Source organism: Boleophthalmus pectinirostris, unplaced genomic scaffold (assembly GCF_026225935.1).
Source record: "Boleophthalmus pectinirostris isolate CB_2022bp ecotype Guang Dong unplaced genomic scaffold, ASM2622593v1 HiC_scaffold_14, whole genome shotgun sequence".
NCBI lineage: Eukaryota > Metazoa > Chordata > Actinopteri > Gobiiformes > Gobiidae > Boleophthalmus > Boleophthalmus pectinirostris.
Window position 1 is genome coordinate 26,931,692 of NW_026571047.1, and position 27,504 is coordinate 26,959,195.

Consider the following 27,504-nt stretch of genomic DNA (forward strand, 5'->3'; position numbering starts at 1 on the left):
AATACTAGAAAAGCACCGCCAAGGACTACCCCCGTTTTTTATATAAATTGCGATAAAATCAGTCTTCTGGATCAGATCCGGATCAGCCTTTGGAATATGAAAGAGGATCCCATTGTCCATCCCTGAGTCAAATTTCATGGGGTTTGGTCAATAATTAACCGAGATATTGAGAAACAAAATTTTTGGCCCCATTTACCACAATGTTAACTAAAATTTCAAAGTGATCCAGAATCCAGGATTTCTTCCGGATCACCCCCAAAATGAAATCAGTTCTTCCTTTTCACATTTCCAACAAATCCTGAAAATTTCATCAAAATCGGTCCATAACTTTTTGAGTTATGTTGCTAAGAGACAAACAAACAAACAAACAGACAAACGCCGGCAAAAACATAACCCCTTGGCGGAGGTAATAAAGTAATGTGTTTAATGTGATACTGTGGAACATTCCAGGCATATCCACAGAAACAAGCCCCAACCAAAAAGTTACACAGTGCACCTTTAAGTGAGAATAGGTAAAAGGGAAAACTGTGACGACCAATGTAAGTAGTAACACAAATCTATGGTACACACAACTTCTATTAAGTACGTAACTTTCACGAGGTGGAATGTCACCTGCATGATTGCATGGAATTAGAAAGGTTTTAATTAAAGAATGGTAACGTATTTTTTGGACCATAAGTCACACATTTTTTAATTGTTTGGGTGGTCCTGCGATTCCAGTGCGACTTATATATTACAATTTTCACAATCACAGCCACAAGAGGGCGCTCTAGTCTTGTGTGTCAGTATCTGCTGCTCCTGTTCCTCCTGTACCACTGTCACTTGTCTCTACTGCGCATGTCTCCTGCAGAAAGAGCCTCTGTCCTGTCTGTATCATGTCAGTCGATCGCACCATTACTTCTGTACCACTGAACAATTTTTAATTTAAGTGACTTCAGTGACACCGAGACCATCCTGTCGGGATTCAGAAAGACCGGAATAATTCTAACTGGAACTGACGCTGAGTCTGACGACAGCGACACAGAAGAGGAAGCGGCGCTCTGTTTACCTCCGAAGGTCGTGTAGTTGCTCAGAAGTGACACCGAGGATGAAGAATTGAATGGATTTAGTGATTTGGAGTGAGATGGAGAGTTTGTTAAACTTGCTCTGTTCTGTTGTTTATGTTATAGTTTATCTGAAGAACTGTTCATATGTGACGTTAACAGTCTGTTGTTCTCTGTTCTATTGTTTTTACTAGAACTTGACTTTCAAGATGAAATGTCGGTTCCTGGTTTCTGATTTTTAAAATTAAAAAGTGTGACTTATATGTTCTTTTTCTGATAGTTATTTTCTCAACTTATACTCTGGAGCGACTCATAGCCTGAAAAAATACAGTACTTTCTTTTATATTTCCATGTGGTTTTATATCTGTGTAATCCCCTGGTCCAGGTTGGTTCAATAGTGGTCCATGGGTTTATACTAGTCTGTGTGCTCTTATATTTGTTCTGATACAGCCCAAAATCATTCTAAAGCTTCAGGAAAGGTTCATTTCTGTCCTGTGAATGTGACTTTTTTAGTATCGATACCTGCTCAAATGAATATTTAGATCCGATACTAGTTTCGAACTGAATTAGTATCTGATTTTTGATACTTCTGACAGCACTGTGTAACGTGTAATATAACAGTGGTCAAAAACTTAATCATTTTGGCCAAGTTTAAATGTAATACAGCTATAATGTAATAACAGGCTGATAACATAAAAACATCTTACAATAATTACTACATTCTTGGCTGCAGTTATTACATTATTAGAGAAAATGTTCCTCATCAGGCAATAATTTAATGACTTATTATAGTTTGACATTGTTTCTCAAACTGTAGTACGTGTATCACTGCTGGTATGTGAGCTCCTTTGTGGATTTGCCTCATTTAGAGTTAATTTTGTCCACTTTTTTTGTCCTGTTTTGGTTTTCTTGTTTAAATCTTCTGTGGGAATGAAGTAGTCCACTTTTAGACCTGGTTTAGTCCTAGATTAGACATGGAATAGTCCCATTATAGACCTGGTTTAGATCTTTGGAGGTTTTTCTTTGGACTTATTACATATAAAATTATTAGGTTATTGGCCATTATTATAACTGTACTATATAGGTATTGTAAAAGCTGTAAGAAAATAAAGTTATAGAATGTATTTGGGTTTTCCACAGTGAAAAAAAAAAGAATACTCAGCAGGAGTTTTTCTCTTAAAGGTCTCTGTTAAACCCCTCACAGATCTGCAGTACTGTACCTCCAGTCTCTTGCCGTCCTCGTCGTAAACAGTCATCGTCACCTCCACGTTTTTCGGGGTGGTTTTACTTCCTTTGTCGAAGTCTCCCTGGACCAGAGTCACGTAGATGTCATTCCTCACGTCACCTATAGAAGAAAACACACATTTCAAGGTTATTCTCCATCTGCCATTTCTCCAGTGACAAATGTGAAAGTTAAATAAAATAAAAATGTGCAAGACATCATGCACAACTAAATATTTTATCAAGACTGTATCATAATATCTTAATGGTTAGAATATGTTTGTAAGGACCTAAACTCCGAAAACAGGTTTTATATGTAAATGAATCCACTGAGGCAAGTCATTAAGTCATTTGTAGGGGACATTATGTAACTTATAAATATTTGTCATTATTTGAACTAGAATTTTAAATTTGCAGCCCTACAAGTAAGGTCCAAGATGTTTTTTAATCACAACCAAGTTAAGGTTCTACTTTCTATTTTATTTCTTTATATTTTTTCAACGTGAACATCTATTATATTAAATCTAAAAGTGTGTAGAGGATCTAGGATGGACCGTGTGTAGAGTCAAACCTGGCATGATGATCTCTGGGAAGCCCATTTTACGAGCCACAGCGGTGGAGCGGTCGACCAGGTGAGGAAAGTCTTTCCTGATCTGATGAATGTCTCCGGGGAGAAGCTTCAGAGTCACCCACAGACCTGAGACACAAGAGGAGATCATCTGTTATTTATCACTTCAACTTCAGAACAGCTTTTTCAAAATATTATGAGACATTTTTGGGCCAGTATTTCACCTTAATTCACCAATTTACACACAAAAACTGGATATTGGCTAAACTGATATCTTAGAACCGATAAAAGTGTTGGCTGATACTTGCTCACTTGTGACTTGAGGTGTGCAAAAATATTGAAATATCGATATATCGTACCGTTTAATGTGATGATACAGTATTGATATCATGGGCTGCTGCATCGAGAGTAGTTTTTGGTATATTTTACTTTAATTGTGTTGACATTTTCACCGTTTTGATGAGTAAAATGGGTGTTTTTCGTGTTAACTTTGCACAAATTTAGTGGATTTTTTAGTATCACAGCCATGATTCAGCCTTTGTTTTTTCTCCAAACCATATTGAATCGATTTGAAATATATTGAATCACATTGAATCGAAAGCGCGCTGTATCGAAAAACGTATTGTATCGTGGCCAATGTATCGAGGTATGTATCGTATCGGCAACTTCTTAATGATACCCAGCCCAACTTGTGACTTTAATTTTATATTTGAGAGACTTTTTAACACCACAGATCATCTCACCTATTGTCTGTTACCTGCTTGTTTCTATGGATACATCATTGCTCTGCCTGGAATGTTCCACAGTATGATTTTAAACAGCTCTACCTTACATTTATTCAATTACAGGTGGTTTTACAGCTCAAAAATACCTCAAAAAGGAGGGATTCCGACTGTGAGCGGGGTCGCCTCTCCACAGATCTGACCTGTAACTTGGTCTGGTTTGGGATTCCACGAACATAAAAAGGCTTAATACAATAAATAACAATAAGAAGAAAAAGCATTTGATGGACCCTCCACCAGAAAAGGAGGATTTTTTTTTGTTTCAAGTTGTCAGTGATAGATTATAGAGGTGCAGTAGCCTTGTAATTATGATGACCAAAAAAAGAGAATAAAAATTCATCAACTCTGGACGTGGTGGGGCTAAACATTTGCCAATAGATAACGACACTGCCTCGTTATCTGTGAGCTGACAGGCTGTCAATCAATCTTCCTACGTTTCTAGCGTAACTGACTTGCCTGCGCGCCGCCGGTACGTGGTTTACGTACGACTGTCACGCAGTCCACAGACGCAAGACGCACAGACGCTGTTTACTCCACCAACGCAACAGTTCTTAGTGGCTTTTTTTGACCTATATCTTCCTTGCAGTTCGCACAAAGTTTGTTGCAATGGCGACAAGAATCCAGGAGCAGTTCGCCGCAAAAGAAAGTCCGTTTTTGAGGTCGCTGAAAGAAGAAGACAAGGGGAAAAGCAGCGAAGCCAAACTAAGGTGATTCTTGTAGATTCATTCCAGCGATGGCGCGACTGAAGCAGACGCAGGGTCTAAAGACTGACGCACTGGTCCACAAATTACTCCTGGACAGGAAACTTCTGCTTATTATGAAAACGTACTTTATTTCCAAGAGCTAGTCAAACGTTTTTCAGGACACGAAAGCGATATCCTATGTCTGAAAACGTAATTTTCAAGGCAAAGAAAGAGTCCGCTTGCTGCTGCGTGTTGTAGCTAGTTCATTCGCACTGAATCTCCGCGCAACCTTCTCTGCACCCCTTTCCTGCTCCTGTCCCCGCTGCCCGATCCACTCTTCCCCTGCTCCTCACTTCTCCGGGCACGGAATCTCCGCACACCCCTCCCCTCTCCTCTCCTCTCTCCCTGCTCCGTTCTTCTCCCTGCTCCTAACTTCTCGTCCGCGCACAAAATGTCCGCACACCCGCTCCCCCCGCTCCTCACTTCTCCGTCTTGCCTAACCAACACTGTAGTTAGTTGTTTACAAGTCATGTGCAGCACCGGCTGTAAACAAAACCTGTTTCTGGCGTAAGGAGGAGGCGGGAGGAGGCGTTTCTACGTAGGAGCTGTAGGGGAGGGGGGGGGTTTCACGCATGCGCAACATTTGAAAAAGGACAAACAGTCGCTGGATTTCTCGTTCCTTGGAAAATCCTCTATACAACCTTTAGTGACAGTCTGAATGACACAGACCACTTGGATATGTGCTCCTAAAACCGATACATATCTGAACTTTTGCCATGCAACTTCAGTCTGAACGGTCAGGTCACATTCATCCCACCTACACGTCAGGCTCGGAGTCTAGTCAATGGAGGGAAAGTGAGTTTAGAGAGTTTATTCATATTTGGGGGGATCGCTGTATTCAGGCCAAATTGGATGAGTCTTACTGGAACTGGGCGGTTTCTGAAATGGACGGTCCTGGCTCCAATGTCAACGAAAAATAACGAGCCTGGGAGCCAAATCCAAGGAGACTAAAGACTCAAACAAACCAAGCAGCCGTGGACGTGTAACCTGTCCAATTTTATGAAGAACTGGACCGTATTTTGGAGACAAGCTCAGCGTTTAGACAACTTCCGTAAACCCTGACCATGCTGGCTTTGTGCGACGTCATGTTGTTAGGTTCTTTTTGCAGACCTAGAGTTTAGTTTCAGACCTAACAGTTTCGACCGCTCACTAGCGTCTTCCTCAGAGTGGATCACGTGATGTTGCTGTGACGTGTCCGCTCAGCTGATTTAAACAGGTTTTGGCGCCGTCTTCCTACCGGTGGAGGCAGGACGACAGCGCCATCTGCAGTCCGACTTCCTCAGGACAGTATCCCAGGTGTGTGAGAGTAAAAAAGCCCCCTCGTCCCGGTTTATAGTCCCATGTATTTCGATTGCTTCTTTAATCCAGCGGCGATGTTTGTTTTCCTCTGTCCCAGTGATGTTTTCTGCATCCCAGTCCATAATATCTCTTTTACAATGGTCAGAAATGGCCAATTTGAGTTGTTCCTGTTCTGCTTTGTGTTTTGTTGCTCGTGTTTCGCCTTCGCTGTTTTCTTCTCGCAATCTGTTCTATGTTCCTTTTATCGTTTACTGAACGCCTTTCCTGTTTCCCCGATGTTTGTTTTATTGAAGGACATGCAGGGTATTTCGTATATGACCTTACATTTATGCTCCGGTTCTATTTTGTCTTTCGGGTGGATGAGTAGTTGTCTGAGTTTTCTGTACGGTTTCACTGGTGTGTTGATATTGTGTTAAAAAAAAAACTCTTTAAATCAGCTGACCAGACGCGTCACAGCAACATCACGTGATCACTCTGAGGAAGACCGCAGCGAGCAGTCGAAACTGTCAGGTATGAAACAAAACTCTAGGTCTGCAAAAAGAACCTAGTAACATAAAGTATCGGAAGACCAAATGAATCTCACTGGACTATTTGTGTGGTGCACTTGCGGGACACTTTTGGGGCGTTTATAGTTCACACCGGAGATCACATACAAGTCGCATTTAATTGGAAATATGAACGACCTCGCAAAAAAATCCAAATCGAGCAATAAGCCTTGCAGTCTGAACGTCATCTCTTTATTTGTCGTGTCTTTAGTGTGTCTCTGTAGCGGCTCTCGGGTCCCGGGGTTGAATAACTGGTGTGAAAAGTGGAAGAGCTGCTTGAGAGAACACAGTATAGATCTGAAACTAAAGGACTTCCACGGGTTATTTCTGTATTTCTGCACAGTTAAACGTCAGAGGCTCACAGGGAAGAATGATTTTTTTTTTTTTTTTTACTTTTATCGAGCTCGTTCCTCCTGATGTGGCGGTTTCTGCAGTTTCTCAAGCCCCGAATTCTCACGAGACTCAGGCACAGACAGACTGATCCTCAACTCGAGTGAGTGTGCACTTTGAACTGAGTGACTAGAGGGACTAGAGCGTAAAGAGCTGAATGTACTGAGTGTAAAAAATAAATATATATTTTATAGTATTGTAAAATTGCAGTTTTTTTTAGATATGCAAAATTATAGAACAAATGCACTGTCCAAAATAACTGTATAAATAAATGTAGCAAAAGGGAGCGATTATTTTTTTTAAAAGTACATATAAAATTTCCGATCAATTGCTATAATATCTTTGGAGAAAAAAAGACAAATTTAAGTGTTTGTTTTTTTTTTTCCCGATGTGACCTGCCCAATGGATTTGCAAAAACACTTTTAATTTCAATCTCTACTTATTATACCTTAAAATGAGAGGGTGCAAGCAGTTGAGGTATTATTGGTTTGCTTGGAATGCAGTAAGGCATTAAATGTACACTAAGAGTCATAACACACACAAAAGACGCACTTGATAACCATTTTAAAGGACGTCATCGTAAAGCCAACGGTTTGCAGCGCTGTAAACAAGGCAAAGTTTGGCTACTTTGAGGAATTATAATATTAAATATAACAAATATTTAGTTTTGTCATTTAAATTTTCTCTATTTACTCCATAATTCCGCAAAGAAAAAATAAATAAATGAGGAGATGTGTCCAAACCTTTGACTAATATCAATAATGCTGAATTCTCTCGTCTATTTTCATACATAAAGTGAAACAAACAGACAATTGAGACTGATCCTTTAGTCCAGGCGTCCATGATTCATTGGCAGATCGTGACGTAATTCGTTTATTATGAATGTGAATGTGGGTGGATCATTTAAGCTTGTTTTTTAATTTCCTTCGAGGAGGACACAAATATACATTGAGTAATAATGTGTTTAATACAGCTTTGTGCACATTTGTTTACATTTTACAGAAACAAAACTTAAAACCACATGACTAATTTGCATAAACTATAAGCGCTGAAAAAACAGCTCGCTCCTTGTGCGCTGATGCGGTTCAGCTTCTGTCGGATTAAAGCACACAACTCAGTGGAATATGAGTGTTCTCTCTGTGACAGAGGATGTGCTACTGGTGGTGAGTCTGTTCTGTGCTTCTATCACGTTGGAGATGGTTCATGTTAACTTTATACCCCGCAAGACTCCTGACTACGGTAGGTGTAATGCTCCAACAATCAATCGTCTTCGTCTTCGTAGTTTACCAAAGTCATACTAAAACATTTTGATCGATTTTTGAGCGTCGTGTACCACATAAAATCGGTCTGATGTCAGTAAGCACAACCAGAATTAATACAGAGTGCGTATACATGCACATCAATAACCCGGTTATGATCGGGTTTTTTGAGTATCCCGGTTTCTTCATGGTGCATGTATACGCAGTAACCCGGTTTCAGTATTCCGGTTATGGCAGTATCCTGGTTATTAGAAACCGGGTTACTGTAGCTGGTTTATTCCGATAGTAACCGGGTTACTTGTGGCATGTATACGCAGTACCCCGGTTACTGCAACATAAAGTTGAGTGCGCATGCGTCCAAAAGACACTTTCCAGCCTTTCACCACAACAGTAGTCACATAAATAAATTGACCAACATAAATAAAGTGACCAAACGAGTGAAATGACTGTAAAATAAAGAGCTGCGCTAAACCTGCACACGTACAATCTGCACTCGTACGACCTGCACTCGTGTGACGCTGAAAAGCTAAAACAACAACTATCTCCTATACTCTATATGCACGGAACACACTTACCATCATTAGCACCTCTTCTGTCACAGAAATAACACACATCACGCATCAGCGGCGCAAGGAGCGAGTTGTTTTTATCGCCGCTAACAGTTTATGCTAATTAGCCAAACGGCCTTAAGTTTCGTTTCTGTAAAACATAAACAAATGTGATCACAGCTGAATGATCTGATCAAACGGGCTGATGTAGCTCTAGTGTTTATGGTTTATATGTTGTAAAGTTGAGTTTATTTATGCAGAAGATTTTAATGAAGAATCTGCACAGTGGATTGTGGGAGATCTCGTAGCTCCTTAGCTTCTTATGATAAAGGAGCTCACGGTTTGTATTTTTCCTGGTTTATTAAATTGATTTAAGTTAATTTTTGCGCATGCGCATTTGTAAGATTATGTCAAGAAACCGGGATACTCCATTTGATCATGTATACGCGGATATGAGTGTCCCGGTTTCTCAGTGCGCATGTATACGCAGTAACCCGAATACTGACATAACCGGGGTATGGCTAATAACCGGGTTATTGATGTGCATGTATACACACTCACAGAAGGCGCATCGGATTATAAACCACACTGTTGATTTTTGAGAAAGGATTTTAAGTGCGCCTTATAGTCCAAAAAATACGGTACACAGTTCACCTTTAACAATTTCCGTCTAAAAAGCTTTATTTGATGTATTTGACGCTGGGCTTAATGTTTTCTCCAGACATCAAACCCAGCGCTTCTCTCGATCCTTAAAACTTTATTAAGCGTCTCTTCGCAGGCCCCATGTCGCTCTTATTGTCGGAAGTCTTTTGATACGAGACAGACACAGATTCGGGCTCTGCGGGCGTCTTCTGTTTCTCTCAGTGTGGACCTCGTCTCAAATGACATTTTAAGTTCATCCGTCTCACGCGCTCACCCCCGCCACGGCTAATGTGGAGCTAATGTGAAACTAACATGTCAAAGCACTGACAAAACCCAGTCAAGCACAAGAGACGAGAGACGAGAGACGAGAGACGCATGCTTCTTAATTAAGGGGCTGCTTTACTTCCTGATCTCCTGCGTTGTCATGGCGATGGGGAGATTATTTATAGAGGTTATATAAGAGGCGTGCTTGAAGAAATCATGCTTTCTTATTTGGTATAACATCACAGTGACAGCGGATGTGGCAAAGAATAATGAGTTATTTGAGTTATTTGTACTGTATCGAAATTAGAGACGTCAAGAAGATGAAATTGTGGTGTAAGAGTTATTTTTGAGGAGAAACATCGCTTTTTTTGTTTGGTTTTGTTTTGTTCACGATTATTAAAACTAACCAAACAATACTGAAATCCTCAATCGTCTCTCATAATACGTTTACAATCCTCAAATATGTGACAAGCGATTTGAAATCAAACTTATCAAAATGATTAAGAAGTTGGAGGGACAGCCAGGTAAAAAAAAAAATCACTTCAGATTTAAGTTTGCTTTTCAAATTATCTTTCTAAAATTGAGTCCCAACTTCATTTTTTTTTTAAATCTTAAGATTTGCAATTCTGAACAAGAAGTCAATAAACCAAATTTTATTATGAAGTTGTTTACAGTCTATATTCTGTTTTACAATGTCAACTAATACCTAGAGATTGAGCATAAATGTGAAACAGTGTACCGTATTTTTCAAACTATAAGTCGCACTTTTTTTATGGTTTGGGTGTTTACTACAACTTATACTCCAGTGTGACTTATATATTAAAATGTTCACACTGACAGCCTGGAGGGGGCGCTCTAGTCTTGTGTGTCAGTATCTGCTGCTCCTGTTCCTCCTGTACCACTGTCACTTGGCTCTACTGCGCATGTCTCCTGCAGAAAGAGCCTCTGTCCTGTCTGTATCATGTCAGTCGATCGCACCATTACTTCTGCACCACTGAAAATGTAACATTTAAACAAACTTATAAAGACGACTGAGAAGACTGAACACAAATGTCCGCAAAAAGAAAATCATATTTTGCAGATTACAAGTTGCAAGGAGCAAAATATGCAGCCGAAAACGATAATCGAGCAGCAGAAAGAAAGTTTGGAGTGAGCGAGAAACTTGTGACACTGGGAGGATGCAACATTTCCTGGAAGTCATTGGATGGATGGATAAAGTCTGGACTTCAAGGACACAGAAACCATCCTGTCGGGATTCAGAAAGGCTGGAATAATTCTAACTGGAACTGATGCTGAGTCTGACGACAGCGACACAGAAGAGGAAGCGGCGCTCTGTTTACCTCCGGAGGTCGTGGAGTTGCTCAGAAGTGACACCGAGGATGAAGAATTGAATGGATTTAGTGATTTGGAGTGAGATGGAGAGTTTGTTAAACTTGTTCTGTTCTGTTTTTTATGTTATAGTTTATCTGAAGAACTGTTCATATGTGACGTTAACAGTCTGTTGTTCTCTGTTCTATTGTTTTTACTAGAACTTGACTTTTAAGATGAAATGTCGGTTCCTGGTCTCCGATTTTATTAAATACATTTCCCCTAAAAAGTGTTATAGCCCGGTGTGACTTATATATGTTTTTTTTTCTTCTTCATTATGCATTTTTTGGCTGGTGTGACTTAGACAGTCCAAAAAATACAGTAAGTGTTCTTTAATACAGTGTTGATTTAAATGAGTTGACAGGTCCAAACACATTTTATTGACTGTATTGTCTCAAAATGGAGAAATTAACATCTATATCTAATCTAATCTGCCGTCTTAATTTTTGGGAGGTGAAAAAAAACAAATGACTCTTATAGTTTTAAGTGTATTTGCTGGTCGTGTGGAGCCTGTACCTTGTCCCTTGTGGTTGACCTCTTTGGCGGTGATGACTTTGTTGATGACGCTCTGCAGGAAGTCGCTCTCCCCGGCGACCCTGGGTGAAAAACGGGACAGGTTCAGCTGCTTGTGGCGAATGGCGTCATCCAGCGCAAGCCTGCAGTGACCACAACGGGACAGACGGGCGGGCGAGAGGGCGACAGACGGGTGAAACAGAGAGAGAGAGAAGGAGAGAGGGGGCAGAGAAGACAGAGTGAGGAAGAGAGGGAGGGGAAAGAGAGAGAGAAAGAGGGGAAACAAGAGAGAGAGGAAGATGAGAGAGAGGGAGAGGGGGAAGGAAAAGAGAGGGGAGAGAGAGAGAGGAAGGAGAGTGAGAGAGGAAGATGGGAAAGAAGGAGAGAGAAAGAGGGAGAGAGGGAAGAGAAAGGGGGGGAGAGAGAGAGAGAGGAAGAAGAGTGAGAGAGGCAAAGAGGGGAGAGCAGGAGAGAAAGAGGGAGAGAGAAAGATGGGAAAGAAGGAGAGAGAGAGAGAGAGAGAGGGAAGAGGGAGAGCAGGAGAGAAAGAGGGAGAGAGAGAAGATGGGAGAGAGAGAGGAGGAGAGAGAGGGAGGAGAGAGAGAGAGAGAAGAGAGGAAAAGAGAGAGAGAGAGGAGAGGAGAGAGAGGGAGAGAGGGGAAGGAAAAGAGAGAGGGGAGAGAGAGAGAGGAAGGAGAGTGAGAGAGGCAAAGAGGGGAGAGCAGGAGAGAAAGAGGGAGAGAAAGAAGATGGGAAAGAAGGAGAGAGAGAGAGAAGAGAGGAGAAGAGAGAGAGGAGAGAGAAGAGAGGAGAGGAGGGAGAGAGAAGGGGGAGAGAGAGAGAGGGAAAGAGGGAAGAGAAAGAGAAGGGAGGGAGAGTGAGAGGGGGGGAAAGGAAGAGGGAGAGAATAGGAAGAAAGAGAGGGAGAGAGGAGAGAGAAGAGAGAGAGTGGGAAAGAAGGAGAGAGGGGGAGAGAAGAAGAGTGAGGAAGAGAGGGAGGGGGAAAAAAAGAAGAGAGGGGGGAGGGAAGGGAGAGAAAGAGAGAAAGAGGAGGAAACAAGGAGAGAGAGGAAGATGAGAGAGAGGGAGAGGGGGAAGGAAAAGAGAGGGGGGAGAGAGAGAGAGGAAGGAGAGTGAGAGAGGCAAAGAGGGAGAAGCAGGAGAGAAAGAGGGAGAGAGGAAGATGGGAAAGAAGGAGAGAGAAAGAGGGAGAGAGGGAAGAGAAAGGGGGGGGGAGAGAGAGGAAGAGGGGAGAGCAGGAGAGAAAGAGGGAGAGAAAAAGATGGGAAAGAAGGAGAGAGAGAAAGAGGGCGAGAAGAGGGAGAGCAGGAGAGAAAGAGGGAGAGAGGAAGATGGGAAAGGAGAGAGAGGGCGAGAAGAGGGAGAGAAAGAGAGGGGGAGAGAGAGAGAGAGAGGAAGGAAAGTGAGAGAGGGAAAGAGGGGAGAGAAGGAGAGAAAGAGGGAGAGAGGAAGATGAGAAGGAGGGAGAGAGGAAGATGGGAAAGAAGGAGAGAGAGAGAGAGAGAGAGAGAGGAGAGAGAAAGAGAGAGGGAGAGTGAGAGAGGAGAAAAAGGGAAAAGAGGGAGAAGAGGAGAGAGAGAGGAGGAGAGGAGAAAGAGAGAGGAGAGAGAGAGAGAGAAAGAGAAGAAGAGAAAAGGGAGAGGAGAGAGGGGAGAGAAGAGGAGGAAGAGAGGGAGAGAGGGAAGAGAAGAGAGAGAGAGAGAGGGAGAGAGGAAGAGAGAGAGAGGAAAGAAGAGAGAGAGGAAGATGAGAGAGAGGGAGAGGGAAGGAGAAAGAGAGGGGAGAGAAGAGAGGGAGAGAGAGAGGGAGAGAGAGAGGAAAGAGGGAGAGAGCAGGAGAGAGGAGAGGAGAGAGAAGAGAGGAAAGAGGGAGAGAGGAAGAGAGGGAGAAGAGAGAGGGAGAGAGGGAGAAAGAGAAGAGAGAGAGAGAGAGAGAGGAGAGAGAGAGAGAGAGAGAGAGAGAGAGAGAGAGGAAATGAGAGAGAGAGAAAAGAGGGAGAGAGCAGAGAGAGAGAAAGAGGGAGAGAGGAGAGATAGAGAAGAGAAGGGAGAGAGAGAGAAGAGAGAGGAGAGAAGGGAGAGGAGAGAGAGAGAAGAGGAAGAGAGAGAGAAGGGAGGAGAGGAGAGAGGGAGGAAAGAGGAGAGAAAGAGGGAAAGAAAGGAAAGAGAAAGAAAGGGGGAGAGAGAAAGAGAGAGAGAGAGAGAGAGACAGTGAGAGAAGAGAAGAGAAAAGAGAGGAGAGGGGGAGAGAGAGAGGAGGACAGAAGAAAGGTAGAAAAAGAAAAAGAGAGGGGGACAGTGTTGGAGGGAATGAGAGAGAGAAAAGAGAGAGAAGAGAGAGAGAAAGAAAGGGGGAGAGAGAGAAAGAGAGGGGAAGGAGAGAAGAGGGTAGAGAATAAGAAGAAAGAGCGAGATTGAGGGAGGGAGAAGAGGGAGAGAGATGGAAAGAGAAGAAGGAGGGAGGAGGCGTTCGAGAGAGAGGAAGGTACAGAAAGAAAAAGAGAGGGGGAGGAGAGAGGAGAGAGAGAGAGAGGAGAGGAGAAAGAGGGGGAGAGTGAAAAAGAGATAGAGGAGATAGAGGAGAGGGAGAGAGGGGGAGAGAGATGGAAGAGTGATGCCAATAGGTTGCGTTCACGTTCAACAATTTGACTTGAATTTGATGTAAAATTTTCAATCACATTTATAAAACTCTATGGAGGATTTGCTGTTTTTAAAGAAACAAACACACACTTTACGATCCAGAATAGATTCACTTTATCATTATTTGTTTGAGATTGGCTTTAACAGACGACTAGTAACATCTTTAAGGTTGAAAACGAAGCCAAATATTTCCATTTTGTCGCTGAACTTTGTACTAGTTTTAGTTTCAAATGAACAGACAAAGTAATTACAGAAATATGAACCACAAACCAGGTCAAAAAATCTGTAATCCGACAATTAAAACAGCAAATTCCACCACAGAAATCAAACCTGAAACGAATCTGAAAACTATGAATCATCTTAGAAAATTCCTACGTCCCGTGAACGCACCCTACCAGACACAGAGCACTTGTTAGCGGTGGACAGTGAGGCAGGATGGGTAGTGACAGAAACACAAAGAATTCATTGTTTAGTAAAAAAAAAATGATGTGATTTTGTGCGGCTGTAGGAGCTAAAGTTCGTCCTGGCCCAAAACACAAACTATAAAACCCCAGAATGTTGAAATGAAACTGTATTTAGTCCATTTTTGCGTCTTCTTCTTTAAGGTTCGTTGTTAGGACTGGTTCAGAGCTGGTGCACTTTTTTAATTAAATTCCGCACAAGGAATAAATACACAAATTCAACCACAGCTTTTTTATTTTGTTGTGTCCGTCTCAGACAATTTAAGCCAAAGAAAAAGTAGAAAAGCTTAAAAAGAAAGTGGCATTGCGTAACTTGTCTAGCGGAGAGTCCATCAAATGCTTTTCTCTGTGGAGGTGGTATCGCTTTGTTTGGGATGTTTCACAGGATGAAATTTAAACTTTTTTCCACGGGAGACCAAATCGGACCAGGTTACAGGTCAGATCTGTGGAGAGGCGACCCCGCTCACAGTCAGAACGTCTGTGTCGGTACGATATTTATTGCGATATCGAGGGGAAAGCTCACGATATTATGATGGGGAAGCTCACGATTAGGGATGTAACGATATCCAAATCTCTCGGTACGATATTTTCACGATATACATCTCACGGTATATTTATTGCGATATTTTGTGGAGGCTAAAACTGTTAATATTCTACTTTTTTCCTCTTAAAATGCCTTGACAAGACTTAATCCAAAGAACGAAGACTTAAAAGTGCTTAGAAGTGTTATTTCTTCTTGTAGTCTGCACTAAAATGTAGCGAAGGATCATGGTCTACGTCACAGGTGTCAAACATAAGGCCCAGGGGCCAGATCCGGCCCTCCAAGACTTTTAATGTGGCCCTTGGGTGATTTTCTACTAAAATATTGTAATTATATTTTCTATTAAAATCTTGTTAATTTTCTGTGGTGTTTATCACAGCAGCGTCTCCAGCGTCTCTGTACGTGGCCCCTCCCACCAGAGCAGCACAAATGAAGACTTGTCTCTTTCCAAACGCTCTTAAAGGACGATCGTTTTGACTGTTGACCGTGACACCCTCATCAGAAAAATGTCAAAAATGAGAAAAGTGGAGCCAAGTGCAGGATTTTCCAAGAAAAATTGACTTATTCCTGTTTGCATACAAGTTCATGTTAAAACTTTGTGTTGAAATTGAATTTTTCTTAAAGTTTCAGGTTGTTCATAATATTATAAACTTATAATAAGAAAGAGTTCATCAATTAAAAAAGATTTCTGTAATAGATTTGTGTTTGTCTGCACAAATATTTGAACTTATTGTTATTTTTGGGGTTTATATGACATGAGTTTTCTGATCCGGCCCCTTTGAGATCAAAGTCAGTTGGATACGGCCCCCGGACCAAAATGAGCTCGACACCCCTGGTCTACGTAGTTCCCTCTGTCTTTTTTTTTTTGCTTTTGCTGCACCATAAGTCTTAATTTAAGCAAAGAGACTTGTAATTTGATATATTGTGATGGTCCACGATATTATTGTGAAAACTTTAATGATACGATATCACGATATTTTGGTTATTGTTACATCCCTAGTCTAAAAAACCACCTGTAATTGAATAATTGTGAGGTAGAGCTGTTTAATGTCTCCATGGAGATAAGTAGACGGCAGATCCTTCACCAGAAAAGTTACGCAGTACACCTTTAAAGGCCCACTACGCAACTTTTCAGATCTACTGTATGTCCATGGAGACGAGTAGGTGACACAAGCTCTATGAAGAAGCGACCTGCTCAAAGTAAGAATGCCACACTGCTGAAAAATCCAAGCAAAGCCTTAAAGGGACAGTCTGGAATTTTGGACATAGGACCTCATTTCCTAGTGATCCAGAGTGTTGGAGACGTGTGGAGACACTTTTTTTTTTTTATATTCCATCCAGTCCTTGTATTTGCAGAGGTCACTGGTGCTGGACTAGTGCATGTCAATGGTCATATTTATCCTGCCACTAAAAACAGTCTCACCCACTCCACAAAACACCCGAAGAAAATCTATTATTACACCAGACTGTCGATGTGAATGTCTGTGTTGATAATGGTTGAAATAAAACTAACCTTGCATCGCATGAATTGTCACATGTTGAGGGACTATTTTCTCATATATCAGTCCGCCGCTGCCGAGCTTTCTATCTGGAAGTACAACTCGCTGCTGCTGCTCAGACATAAATCCTTCAAATAGAAGGCTGTTTTTACTTCTAAAATTATTCTATCAACACAGACATTTACATCAACAGTCTGGTGTAATAATTGTTTTGTTTCGGGTGTTTTGTGGAGTGGGTAAGACTGTTTTTAGTGGCAGGATAACTATGGCCATTGACATGCACTAGTCTAGCACCAGTGACCTCTGCAAATACAAGGACTGGATGGAATTTTTTAAAAAGTGTCTCCACACGTCTCCAACACTCTGGTTCACAAGGAAGTGACGTCCTATGTCCAAAATTCCAGACTGTACCTTTAAACATCTCCATGCAGACAAACAGCTGGCAGACCCTCCACCAGAAAAGTTACACAGTGCATCTTTAATGTGAAGTGACCAGTGGTTAATAGTGATTTTGATGCTACTACAAATGAATGAAATGAAATGATGCAATGATGGGGAGTGTGATCTTCAACAGGCAAAACAACCACACAGACTTTGAACAAAATACATGCAATTTCATAACTTAAAGGTTGTATAGAGGATTTTTTTAAGGGAGGAGAAATACAGCGACAGTCCTTGTGCGCGTTCAGAATTACTGTTGAAGTTTCCTGTCTAGAAGTAATTCACCGACCGACGCGTCAGTTTTTAGACGCTTCGTCTGCTTCGGTCGCGCCATCGCTGGACGAGGTCTCCAAGAATCACCTCAGTTTGGCTTTGCTCCTTTTCCCCTTCTCTTCTTCTTTCAGCGACCTCAAAAACGGACTTTCTTTGTGGCGAACCGGTCGTGGATTCTCGTCCGCCGTCGCGACAAACTTTGTGCGAAATGCGAGGAAGCGACAGTTCGAAAAAGCCTCTAAGAACCGCTGCGTAAACCACGTAATCCCCGCGCTCCGACGAATCAGTTATACTAGGGAGTTTGACTGACAACCTAACAGCCAATAGAAAATGAGGGAGCCTCGTTTTCTATTGGCTGATGTTTATCTGGCCTCAACACGTCCACAGTTGATAGATTTTTGTCCTTTTTTTTTTTTGGTCATCATAATTACAAAGCTGCTGCGTCTCTGTAATGGTATTTTAATCTTTGACTGACAGTTTGAAACAAAAAAAAATCCTCCATACAACCTTTAACTAACAACATGTTTGGAATCTAATACTTGTAAAAGACAATGTGAACTAAGAGTTAAAGTAAAATTACTATTGAAATATATGATATAATATTTAGCAACAAACAAATAAATAAACAAAATCATGAATGAACACATTTTTCAAAGGTTAAAAATTCAAGTTTAACAGTTAATATGGTTTTCACTTCTCTAGATTCATGTGTATTTTGACCAATGATAAACCAATAATGCTTTGACATCTAAAAATTGAAAATAAAGACAATAAATAAGGCGTCAGCTCTGGACAAATATTGTATAACATATTATTTATAGTGTTTTGAAGCTTTTGCTAGAACTGACATAAGTTTAACAACATTATTTATTATTTAGAATATCAATTTTAATATAATTTGAGAATCCACAAACAGTTAAGCGTAATCAGTCCATGTTCCATTCGTTCTTTTGAATTTCAATTAAGAACGAAAAACAATAAAATGAGAAAACAGTTTGTCATTTGATTATTCTGCTTTAGTGTCAAACAAAAAAGCAAAAAACAGATTTTGACCTCTGTTTCCAATATTTAATTTAAAGCTTATTTCAAATAACACTAATCAAAAACTGTCTCGGTGCCCATTTTAATTTTGATATTTTATTCTCTTTGGTTTATTTGCCCCAGAAGTTCTGCTGCAGTGTCAACCAGGGATCTATAATAAAATAATAAAAAGTCATTTTTATTATAGTTCTGTGGTGTCAAGTGAACGAAGTTTATTTCTGCTACCTTTTTCTTGTCATGAAGTTCAACAATGACTTTCTAAAGCAGGGGTGTCCAAACTTTTTTCACTAAGGGTCACATATCTAAACACAGATGAAGAGAGGCTGATCGAGGGCTGTAGACTGGTGCTCAGTACAGTGAATAATTGAAATAAGTGCATGTTTTGTTGGGCCAATTCTCCTGGAAGCCTGAGGGCCAAGAAAAAATTTGTCAGAGGGCTGCATTTGGCCCACGGGCCATAGTTTGGACATGCCTGTTCTAAAGACTTGAAAGTAAATGTATCGCTATAAAAGAAGAGGACTTGTTTTTCCACAAAATTGCAACAATTTTTCAGGTAAGTCCTTCTAGCAGCTGAACTTCCGGGCAAATAAATCAGAGAGAATAAAAATATCAAAATTTAAAAAAGGCACAGAGACAGTTTTTTGATTAGTGTTATCTGAAATAAACTTTTAATTAAATATTGGAAATAGAGGCTGAAATCTGTTGGGTTTTTTTTTCTTTTTTGACACTAAAACAGAAAAATTTAATAACAAACATTTTTCTTTTTCGTTGTTAATTGAAATTCAAAAGAACGAATAGTACACGGACTCATAAATAACTCACTATTGTACCATTCTTCTTGATCTTGACTGAACTGCAATGATTTTTACTTATAGACTGTATAAAGAAGTGGATCGTGACGTCACCCATAGTGTTCGGCTCCAGTCAAATGAAGCTCACTGAGGCTTGCCGTTACAGGAGCGAATTTGGACCAGAGTTCAGTATTAGGAATAGGAATATATTTACAAAATAGCTAAATAAAAACACCAGGATCATGTAGAGCAGGTTAACATGAACATTTTAAGACCGAAATTACAAAGTTCTCAGCAGTAATTACAAGAAAGGGATGATAATTTTTCAATGTAAAGAAACTGGAGCCACAATCGATGGAGCCGGAAGCGCCCCCATGCTCAGTTCCTCTGTTAGCGAGTTAGAATGTCCACTTATATATACAGTCTACACTTTGGAGATGAAGTTGCGAAGTGATAGTCGGATTAAACAGCCCGATTCTTTGGCATTTCCAATTAGGCATTAGACGGTGTTATGTAAAAAGGTGACTCTGCCTTTGCACGCTCCGGTCGACACTGTGGCTCCACTTAATGAGACTGTTTTAACTCGAGTCGACGGGGAATAGTCGGGGCAGTTACTGTCTTTAAACCACTGCTAATCAGGTGTCAGGGACTTTAGAACTTTTAGAGGAAAAGAAAGAAGGTACAAGTGAAGAGAAGATAAAATAATGGACACTAATTTACCACTCGAGAACAGAAAAGTTGGGAGAGAACGATCGCATATACCATTAAAAATACAAATTATTTAAAAAAAATGCTATACTAAAATGGCATAGTCTAGTGTTGTAACTGTAGTGTTGTCGGTGTGCCTTTGAGCAATTCACTTACGGTTGGAATGGAATAAAGTGCTGCTTGTCTTCATCGTCCATTTTTCCCGTTATTATGTCGGTCACGTCCATTACTGAGAAAACAAACAACAAAATGTGATTAAAATCTGTTGACATTTGGCATAATAATTATCTACATGATTGAATAAAAAGTCTAAAAAAAATTTCCAGGCATTTTTAGAGAAATAAAAACACTTAACTGAATTTAATAAATGTAAGACAGACAAGTTTAATGACATAATGTGGGACAATCCAAACAGCACTACGGACAAATCCCTCACCAGAAAAGCCACAGTGTGAAACTTTTTACTCATTTTGGATGTTTATTCCACTGAAAAAACATGTGTCCTTACTCTGAGCTAGTGCTGTAGTCAAGACCGCACTAACTGAGACAAATACCTGTCCAAGGCCACAGGGTCCCGAGACTAGGACAAGACCAAGACCGAGACCTATGAGAGTCTAAACTGAGACAAGACCGAGACCATGACCATCGAGAACAAATTGAGACCATCTTTCTAGTTTTCGACATTTATTTGTATTTTATAGTTATTTTGGCAAATATATATCAATGTTTTTATAAATCTATCTCCATTTTATCACAAGAATGAAATTTCAGACCTCAAGACCAAGACAAGACCGAGTCCAAGTGGCTTCAAGGCCAAGACAAGACCGAGTCCAAGCGGCTTCAAGACCAAGACAAGACCGAGTCCAAGCACCTTCAAGACCAAGACAAGACCGAGTCCAAGCGCCTTCAAGACCAAGACAAGACCGAGTCCAAGCGGCTTCAAGACCAAGACAAGACCGAGTCCAAGCGCCTTTAAGACCGAGACAAGACCGAGTCCAAGCGCCTTTAAGACCAAGACAAGACCGAGTCCAAGCGGCTTCAAGACCAAGACAAGACCGAGTCCAAGCGGCTTCAAGACCAAGACAAGACCGAGTCCAAGCGGCTTCAAGACCAAGACAAGACCGAGTCCAAGCGGCTTCAAGACCAAGACAAGACCGAGTCCAAGCGCCTTTAAGACCGAGACAAGATGAGTCCAAGCGCCTTTAAGACCGAGACAAGACCGAGTCCAAGCTCCTTCAAGACCGAGACAAGACCAAGTCCAAGCGCCTTCAAGACTGAGACAAGACTGAGTCCAAGCGCCTTCAAGACCAAGCCCAAGCGCCTTCAAGACTGAGACAAGACCAAGTCCAAACGCGGTCGAGTCCGAGACGAGACCAAGACTGTAAAAAAAATGGTCTTGAGGCCAGTCTCGAGTACAACAAGACTATTCTGAACGAGCTTATATCTCCACAAACCTGACTGTTATTTGGCCTGGAAGAGGACTTACACCTTTGTGATTCCATGGAAATGATCTTCCTTTGGTTTTAATACTCCTTATTTATCTATTCCCGTGGAGAATGTTCCGAAGTATGGTTTTAAACTTCTATTTCCATGGAATAACACAGGTAACTTGCCACTTCCACGCAGTTTCCCTCAATACAGTAAATCTGTAACTTAGCTGCATAATTTTGTCATTTTGGTTTTGGTTTACACGCACTACATCAACAAAAATCAACAACGCCTCCAACTCTTTACAAATGTCTCCTTCACTGCCATGTTCCTGTGACTCTTGTTCCAAATAACGATCTGAAATCCTTTGTTGCGCTGATCCTGACAAGCTGCACTTCCAAACCACACCATTATTTAAAACCTACAACGAGAAACAACCAAACTTTTCAAATTTTACGCTTCTCCAAGTCAAATTTATGCAGATATTGTGATAATGATGTCTGTAGAAATATGAGAATAATTCAGTTTAGTCATTTACCCAAATTAATGGAGGAAAAAGATGAGATTGTGAAGTTTTTGGGGGGTAAAATGTCAAAGTAATTATTAAAAAATGCCTGGGAAATGTCCAGAAATAGATAAACCGAGCTAATTTCTTCTCAACACTTTGGTTTGAAATTTCTTTGTTCCAGCCAAATGTTGTTATTCACCCAGACACTTGGCCCAAACTTGCTGTGAACTGTACAAAGCAGAGCACAGGGGATTTCTCAAGTCTGGGGAAGAAGGTTTAAAGTTGAAAGTTTTCTGAGAGAAAAGTAGAGCTGAACAAAAGGAAAAAAAAGAATAATTGTTCCTTTTATATAGCACATTTTAGAATACCCACAGACCTTTTCAGTATGTAATTTATTCACTCCTTACTCAGAGTTGGAAGGTAACGAAGTGCAAACGCAAAAGTACAATACTGAAGTACAGTTTTCAGGTGTCTGCACTTTAGTTACCGTATTTTTTGGACTATAAGGCGCACTGGATCATAAGACGCAATATCAATAATGTTGAATTCTCTCATCTATTTTCATACATAAAGTGGACCGGATTATAAAGCACATTAAGCGAAACAAACGGACGACACTTGAGACTGATCCTTTAGTCCAGGCGTCCACGATCCATCGGCAGATCGTGACGTAATTCGCTTGTAATTCCCTGTTTTGGTGAATGTGTATTATTAATGTGAATGTGGGTGGAGAATTTAAGTTTGTTTTTTTTATTTCCAACGAGGACACAAATATACATTGAGCAATAATGTGTTTAGAGCAGCTTTGCGCACATTTGTTTACATTTTACAGAAACAAAACTGAAAACCACATGACTAATTTGCATAAACTGTAAACGCTGAAAAAACAACTCGCTCCTTGTGCGCTGAGGCGGTTCAGCTTCTGTCGGACTAAAGGACACGACTCAGTGGAATATGAGCGTTTATTTATTTATTCGTTTGTTTCTTTATATTATTTAATGAGACAGGGACAGCGCAAACAATTTTGACATTAACCTTAACAGGAGAGATGCTTGTACCAGGTTGTAGCATCAGTGCTATTTTCCACCTGTCGTCTCTGGGCAGATTCATTGACTGATTGTATGTAACTGACCTTGGCTATCAACTGTTCTTCCTGGAAGACCTATGCAGCATGTTTTGGGCAGATTCTTTCTGTGACAGAGGGGTGTTCTGCTGATGGTGAGTCTGTTTCGTGCTTCTGTTGTGTTGGAGGTGGTTCATGTGAAACTTTTCAGAGATTATAAATATTCAGGTCATAGGAATAGACTGTTTTGCGTTGCGGCTTCGTAGTTTACCAAAGTCGTAACATTTTGACAGATTTTTGAGCGCCGTTTACCACATAAAATCCGTCTGAGGTCAGTAAGCACAACCAGAATTAATACATAAGACGCAACGGGATTATAAAGTGCACTGTCGATTTTTTAAGTGTGCCTTATGAAGTAAAAGAACAACTGTTTACCTGCCACTCCGAAGGGTCTCCTCAGGCCCGACGTCAGCTTCTTGGTGTTGTTGTCTCGTAACTCCATTCGTCCCACTCTGACGATCTGACACACAAAACTGATTTTCTCCCTCTTCAAATCTTCACTGCCCAAATCCTGCAGAAAGAAAAAAATAATAATTGTTGTATTAATAAAGTAATAGAGAGGTTTCTTTGTCTTTTGTTTCACCCAGAAAGTTCATTTTAGTTGTGGTTAAGGACTTATTTGCTCTGACTGATGAACAATATTTGCAGATTTTAAGACTCTCAAATTCAAGAAAAGTTGTAGTGAAGCTCCCAAATTAAATTGTAATTGGACAAGCACAGAATATTGGTAGAGATATATTGTACTTTGCTGGTATCCAGAATACACACTTCTCGAATATTTTACAAATCAGTGACATGCATGGTTCACTGATATTTGACACTGAGATTTTTTTAGAGAATTTATATGGGACAACAGCAGAAAGAATAAGGTATTAGGTATAAGGTCTTAATGAAATCTTATACATCATTTTTTTCAGTACAAAACACAAAGCAAACATGTATAAACACCTTTTGGACATTTTTTTTTTTTTTTTTTTTAGATGCAATGCCCCTTTTACTTTCCTGGTGCCAGTCTGGAAACAGCTCCTGTCAGATCCAGAGCACAGAGCCACATCACTTCCTGAATTTCCATGGTGTTTATTACATTTGGATTTGTACATTTTGAGTGAAATAAACCTTTCAAATAAAAATAGCGAGGGATGTGCAATTACGCAGACCAAGATGCATAATTTGCCATTTATTTGAGAAATAACTGCACTTAGACCTGCTTTTTCAATTTTTATGAACACAGACTATTTTGACTCACTACACTCTTTGGCAAAGTTTGGCCAATCAAAATACCGTATTTTCCGGGCTATTAGCCGCGCTCTTAAACCTCTAACCCCATCCATCAAAATATGACTGCGTGCCCCACAATCCAGAGCCTCCTATACACGAATCCACTTGGGTGTCTCAGTACGACTTCAGTAAACTACAAAGCCGCACCACCCGCAGAACACGCAAACACACACGGAGCAGACAGCGACCGCACAGCGAAAAACACCCACAGACACACTCATCACTCCACGCCGACGAGGAACGGAACGGAGGAACGAACCGAAAAAGCGAGTGCAATGTGCCACTTCTAGACACGACTGAACAACTGAGTCACTGCGAACACGCCGACAATCCAGCGGTCCCAGACAGCACCCTCCCTACACGCCACAACTGAACAAAGCCCAGAGTCACCGTGAACGCCACAAACAAAGTCCCACTGACCCATCCAACTGTTGTGTTTCGTTTAAAGTCCGGTGCGGTTTATTTGTGAAAAAAGTACGAAAATAGACCATTTAATGACAGTGCGTCTTATAATCCAGAGCGCCTAATAGTGCAGAAAATACGGTAGATGGAGCGCATGTGTTTGGCAGAAACAAGGTTCCAACTGGACACTCATTTTCCCTACGTCGTCATGCAGCGTTTGTGTGACGTAGGATAATGCGGGAAATATGCTCGCAATATGTCAACTGTCAACTTTCCAAGATAAAAAAAGGTAAGTTTCTATGTTTTATGGTTGAAAAGTTATGTGCAGTTATGTCCGTTCAGATGAAAGTCTAACAGAGCTTCAGACAGAGCAGTGCCTACAGTAAGAGAATCCTACTGACGTCAGCTGCGAAGTATCAACGACACACTGATCCATCCCAAACGCTCCACTTTCACTTTGATTTTCCAAGTTAGTGAAAATACACCTGACTCTCCTATACGACTTACCCAAGGAGCCACTATAACAGTGAAATCCCAATACCTTTTAAGGCAGAAAACTGTATTAAGGACAAGCCAGTCAGGATAAATTGCCTGTGCGGAGTTGGCGACGGGGTCTACAAATCCATTTCCCGTGGGTGTTCGTGGTCCGTGCCCGGCCGAGTGGTCCCCTTCGGAGGGTGAGAGATGACCCCCGTGCCCTTGGGTTTTCATTAGACAGAGGTGACTGGCTCAGTAAATATATACAGCTGAGAGGGGCTAACAAATAGTGCTTCTGCAAACACACTCCCACATGAATCCCAACATGGCTGAGTAAACAATAGGCCAGTGCTTCTCAAACTGTGGTGCATTGTGGGCCAGGTTTAGGACTAGATTACATTTGGTTCAGGTCTCAGAAATATGTAGGCATCCTGATTTAAATACTGCAATTGTGATTTGAAGGTCCTACATTACACAAAATTGACTCTTGTGAGCTTTAAGTCATGTTATAATGTTGTTACCTCCTCAAAAACAAACCTGGAGTTGTGTTTTGTTTCGTTCACACATGTTTGAGTAACACTTTATTATTATTCTGTCTACATCTCCAAAGCTCCATACGCTATGTTCCACTTTGTGATGAGGAAACAACATTATAACATAGATCAGGGATTTAATCAGGGATGTAATTATTCATTCTTCGAGGACACACACTCGAGTTGGTTTTCGCTGAAGAATCTGGCAACCCAAAGCAAAGAGCTCCATCTGCTTTCTGATTGTATAATAGTCCAATGAGATCCGATATTTTATATTAGGTTCTTTTTACAGACTAAAGGGGTGTTCACACCAAAGCGTCGAGTTTCTATGTAAAGTCTATGTGGACGCGGGTCTAGAGCGTCCTGCGTTTTTGCGGCGCGTCCTCCGGTGTCAGCGTGGCGCCCCAGTCGTCGACCCGATCTCCTCCGCTGATGTTTTGTCATAAAAACATTAAACACAGTCTCTATCAGTCTGGTCTGACATTGTTTCGGGAAAAGACCGGGACCGAGCTCTTGTTTCCAGGGCAACGGATGCGCGTCAAGTATTTTTCTCCCGTTCGTCCACGGCGTCAAAGATGCGCGTCGGGGGCGTCTAAACTCAAATGTAAAGGCGTCCAAACAGAGGCGTCAAGGCGTTTTTTGACGCTTTGGTGTGAACGGCCGTCAAGAGTTTGTTTTCATGACAGTTTCGACCGCTCTCTAACGGTCTTCCTCAGAGTGGTCACGTGATGTTGCTTTGACATGTCCGGTCAGCTGATTTAAACAGGTTTTGTCGCCGTCTTCCTACTGATGCAGGCAGGACGACAGCGCCATCTGCAGTTCGACTTCCTCAGGACAGTATCCCAGGTGTGTGAGAGTAAAAAAGCCCCCTCGTCCTGGTTTATAATCCTGTGGGCACGTTTCCATATTTCGATTGCCTCTTTAATCCAGCGGCGATGTTTGTTTTCCTCTGTCCCAGTGGTGTTTGCTCCGTCCCAGTCCATAACGCGCTTCTCTCTTTTACATTGTTCAGAACTGGCCGATTTGAGTTGTTCCTGTTCTGTTTTGTGTTTTGTTGCTCGTGTGCACGCCTTCGCTGTTTCTTCGCTGCGGATGGCGCTGTCGTCCTGCCTCCACCGGTAGGAAGACAGCGCCAAAACCTGTTTAAATCTGCTGACCGGACACGTCACAGCAACATCACGTGACCACTCTGAAGAAGACCACGAGTGAGCGGTCGAAACTGTCATGAAAACTAATACCTAATAACAGATGATTGCATAATAGCTTGAGAACAATTCCAGAAAGATAAATATATAATTTTATCTGCTGTTTCAAGTTGCGAGTAACTTTACTTCATTGAAACTTTGATGTAGTGCATGTTTGAATGTTCATGAAGTCACATTTAAACATGTTTTTTGACAGATTTTACTGCATGAAAAGTTAAAATGGTACTAAGATAAACCATCAGCCAAAAAAGGTAAAATCCTGCTCTCACCGTAAAAACAGAGCGGAGGTTGTGGAGTTGGTCGATGTCCTTCACCAAACCAGAGCTGGACCATTTCACCAGGTAGTTCTCACTGGAAGAAGGAAGGTGAGTTGGATTATAATTAAATAATTAACTACCGAATCCTTGCATACAGAGCATTATTCATTGATTCATTCCACACTTGGAGGTGGTAAGATACTATTGTAGTGAGTTTAATGCCATACTGTGGAACATTCCAGGCAAAACACTAACATGGAGACAAGCAGGTAGCAGCTTTCCCACCAAAACAGTTACATAGACATTTCAACTATTGTGTAAAACAGATAAGTGCAGGTTATTATATACTTGCTGTAATCTACTGTGAGAAATAAATTCTGAGAGCAGCATGTTCTGAGACAATAGAAGTTTAAAGCACCACTCGGGGGCTTTTCCGTTTCCTGGAGATACCTGATAAACTTGGACTCCACGGGGTCGTACAGGGACATGAGCACCTCGGCGTCTTCCCCGATCTTGCACACCACATTCTTCAGAGTCACGAAGAGCGCGAAAGCAGGTGTGGACGCGAACTTGGCCTGTCTGCTCAGGTCAATATTCTGCTTCTGAGACTGTAGACAGAGACAAGAGAGAGGAGAAGAGAGAGACAGAGATAAAAGATTTAAAATCCCCTCATATTGATCAGTCAAGATTTTC

The 27,504-nt window shown here is 41.2% G+C and overlaps 1 protein-coding gene across 1 annotated transcript in view; it reads right to left on the minus strand.

Annotated features, from left to right (window-relative positions):
• Positions 1-27,504, minus strand: part of dock1 (dedicator of cytokinesis 1) — a 708,121-nt gene that overhangs the window by 585,333 nt on the left and 95,284 nt on the right. Inside the window, exons 8-14 of the mRNA XM_055150424.1 lie at positions 27,262-27,419; positions 26,824-26,905; positions 23,035-23,170; positions 19,757-19,829; positions 11,189-11,268; positions 2,836-2,961; positions 2,264-2,388 (exon numbers count right to left, since the gene is read on the minus strand). Coding sequence (XP_055006399.1) covers positions 2,264-2,388; positions 2,836-2,961; positions 11,189-11,268; positions 19,757-19,829; positions 23,035-23,170; positions 26,824-26,905; positions 27,262-27,419 — 780 coding nt within the window. The remainder of the gene's footprint in view (positions 1-2,263; positions 2,389-2,835; positions 2,962-11,188; positions 11,269-19,756; positions 19,830-23,034; positions 23,171-26,823; positions 26,906-27,261; positions 27,420-27,504) is intronic.